Below are 2,156 nucleotides of genomic sequence, written 5' to 3'. Positions count from 1 at the left end.
AGAGACGTGACTGTGATAGTTTTCGTCGAGAGACGTGACTGTGATAGTTTTCGTCGAGAGACGTGACTGTGGTGGTTTTCGTCGAGAGACGTGACTGTGGTGGTTTTTGTCGAGAGACGTGACCGTGATAGTTTTCGTCGAGAGACGTGACTGTGGTAGTTTTCGTCGAGAGACACGACTATAAGAGTATAACGTTGAGAAACATTACTATAAAATGTTTAAGCAACAGTGTGTAAGCAAAGCGGTGAAACATGATGGTTAATTTTCAACAGCATAAGGATTTTTTGTTTTGTAGCAGAGGTGAAAAATATTGGTAAATTGATGATGTTACGAGGAAGGAAAAACATCATAACATCTTGGTTCATCCAGCAATTTCCAATAAACAACGTTTAATTGACTCTGGCATTAAATTTCGTTAGGATAACGACCTAAAACATAACGTTCTACTAAATAAGAGGAAGTAGGAGAAAATAAACTAATATAGAAGTTATGAAATTGCCAGTCCAATACTTTGTGGCATCAGCTGGTTACTGCCTTACTTTGTTGGATGGGGCTATTTAACATTATATGGCGTTTCTTCTTTAACTACTTGTGACTTTATTAACTCTTATATTATGTACATTTGTAAAAATGCGAGGCCTATGTCCGCGGATATATAACACTGAGATGCACTTCTAAATCCGTCATTATAGCTTGTACATTGTAGGTATTAGTTTAGTCCTTTATGCTGCGCCTCTGCATTGTCTGGTTTTCATCAAAAGCTTGATTTTTGTTTCCAAATTTCTCTTTTCCTTTTAAAGTAAGATTTTTAAAAATCATTTTGGTTTATTTTTAAAGGATTTCGTTCATTAATAAAACAAACTGATTTTTAATCTATTTACTGTTACTGTTTAACTGTTAATAGTATATTTTTTAGATTTTTTTTGTTCTATAGTTTGACGTTTTTAAGGTGTCAATCTATTTTTACTCAATGGAAAAGTTATTGTTTAAACGGTTTCTTCAACAGGACGCTCGAATTCAGGGGTTGTCAGGATCCAAACAAGATGTGCGACAGATCCGAAACAGTCAGTATTCTAACAGTCTGAAGTGAAACGGTTTGTTGAAGAAAGAATTAAACACCCTAACAATTTGTACTTAGATATATGTAAATATGTTGAACAAGTTTAGCAATCTCGATACTCAAACATTTGTGATTATGACTGTTCAAATTCATTTTGAAAGTTATTTCTGATTAAGACATTACTTATCAAATAAATACGCCTTTTGTTTTTCAAGTACCAGTACTGTAAAGGTGACATTAGCGTGTCATTGTACTTAATCATGTATATCACATATTGTTTTACAGTTTTTACTGTATTTCCTGTTTTTCAAAGTTGCGATTGTTAAGGAATGTCCAGTATTTGTATAGTACTCATTCAGAAATTATTTACGTAACATAATATTGAACTCTCGTATTTGTGATTGAATGAAAATTCGCTGCTTCTATGTATTGGCTCTTTTATAGTATTTACTGTTTCACATGTATGATATTTGTATAGTAACAAGTTAAAGATTTACATTGTGTCATGAATTATTCTATTATTTTATATCTGTGATTTTTACAGAAAGCTGATTTTTTGCATGTTTAGTTATTTTACAACTTTTATTACAAGTTTATTATTCTTCAGGAGCTGCTGTCTGTGTCGAATGCCTCGTCAGTGTTTATAAACGAGGGTTTTTCTAAATAACCGTGTACTCTTGTGGTGTTGTTGTAACTAAATACTTTACCTTAGGGTTAGCTAAAGATTACAACAGTAAAACAACTTTGTTTCTGCATGCGCTGAATTAATAAAACTGGTTAGTGTTTAAATAAATGTTTTTGTGTATGACAAGTTTTATTAGCACTTTTAAGTTTTTAAGCACATTTAAATAAACACAAAAACCTAATGCGTTTTCATATTTTATGATATAGCAAGTAGCTGGAAATCCTAAGTATATGATTATTTATTTTCTAGTTACAATTCTAAAAAAAAAACTACAAAAATGTTATTTAAAAGATACATTTCTGTTTTCATATGAGAAAAATAAATATTTTACGTGTTTGATGTACATTACATCAGAATTTTATTATCACTCGTAATATTTTGTTACATGTTTTCGAGACACATTTTGCGCAT

The 2,156-nt window shown here is 31.3% G+C and overlaps 1 protein-coding gene across 16 annotated transcripts in view; it reads left to right on the top strand.

Moving 5' to 3' along the window:
• The window catches only part of LOC106456999 (Down syndrome cell adhesion molecule homolog), an 81,938-nt gene extending 80,070 nt beyond the window's left edge, over positions 1-1,868 (top strand). For all 16 annotated transcript variants that reach the window (XM_022382798.1, XM_022382801.1, XM_022382804.1 and 13 more), the window contains one exon: positions 1,007-1,868. In XM_022382798.1, coding sequence (XP_022238506.1) covers positions 1,007-1,090 — 84 coding nt within the window. In that variant the 3' untranslated portion in view covers positions 1,091-1,868. The remainder of the gene's footprint in view (positions 1-1,006) is intronic.
• The last annotated feature ends 288 nt before the right edge of the window (positions 1,869-2,156 follow it).

Source organism: Limulus polyphemus, unplaced genomic scaffold (genome assembly GCF_000517525.1).
Source record: "Limulus polyphemus unplaced genomic scaffold, Limulus_polyphemus-2.1.2 Scaffold279, whole genome shotgun sequence".
Taxonomy (NCBI): Eukaryota; Metazoa; Arthropoda; class Merostomata; order Xiphosura; family Limulidae; genus Limulus; species Limulus polyphemus.
This window is presented reverse-complemented; position numbering and strand designations above follow the sequence as displayed.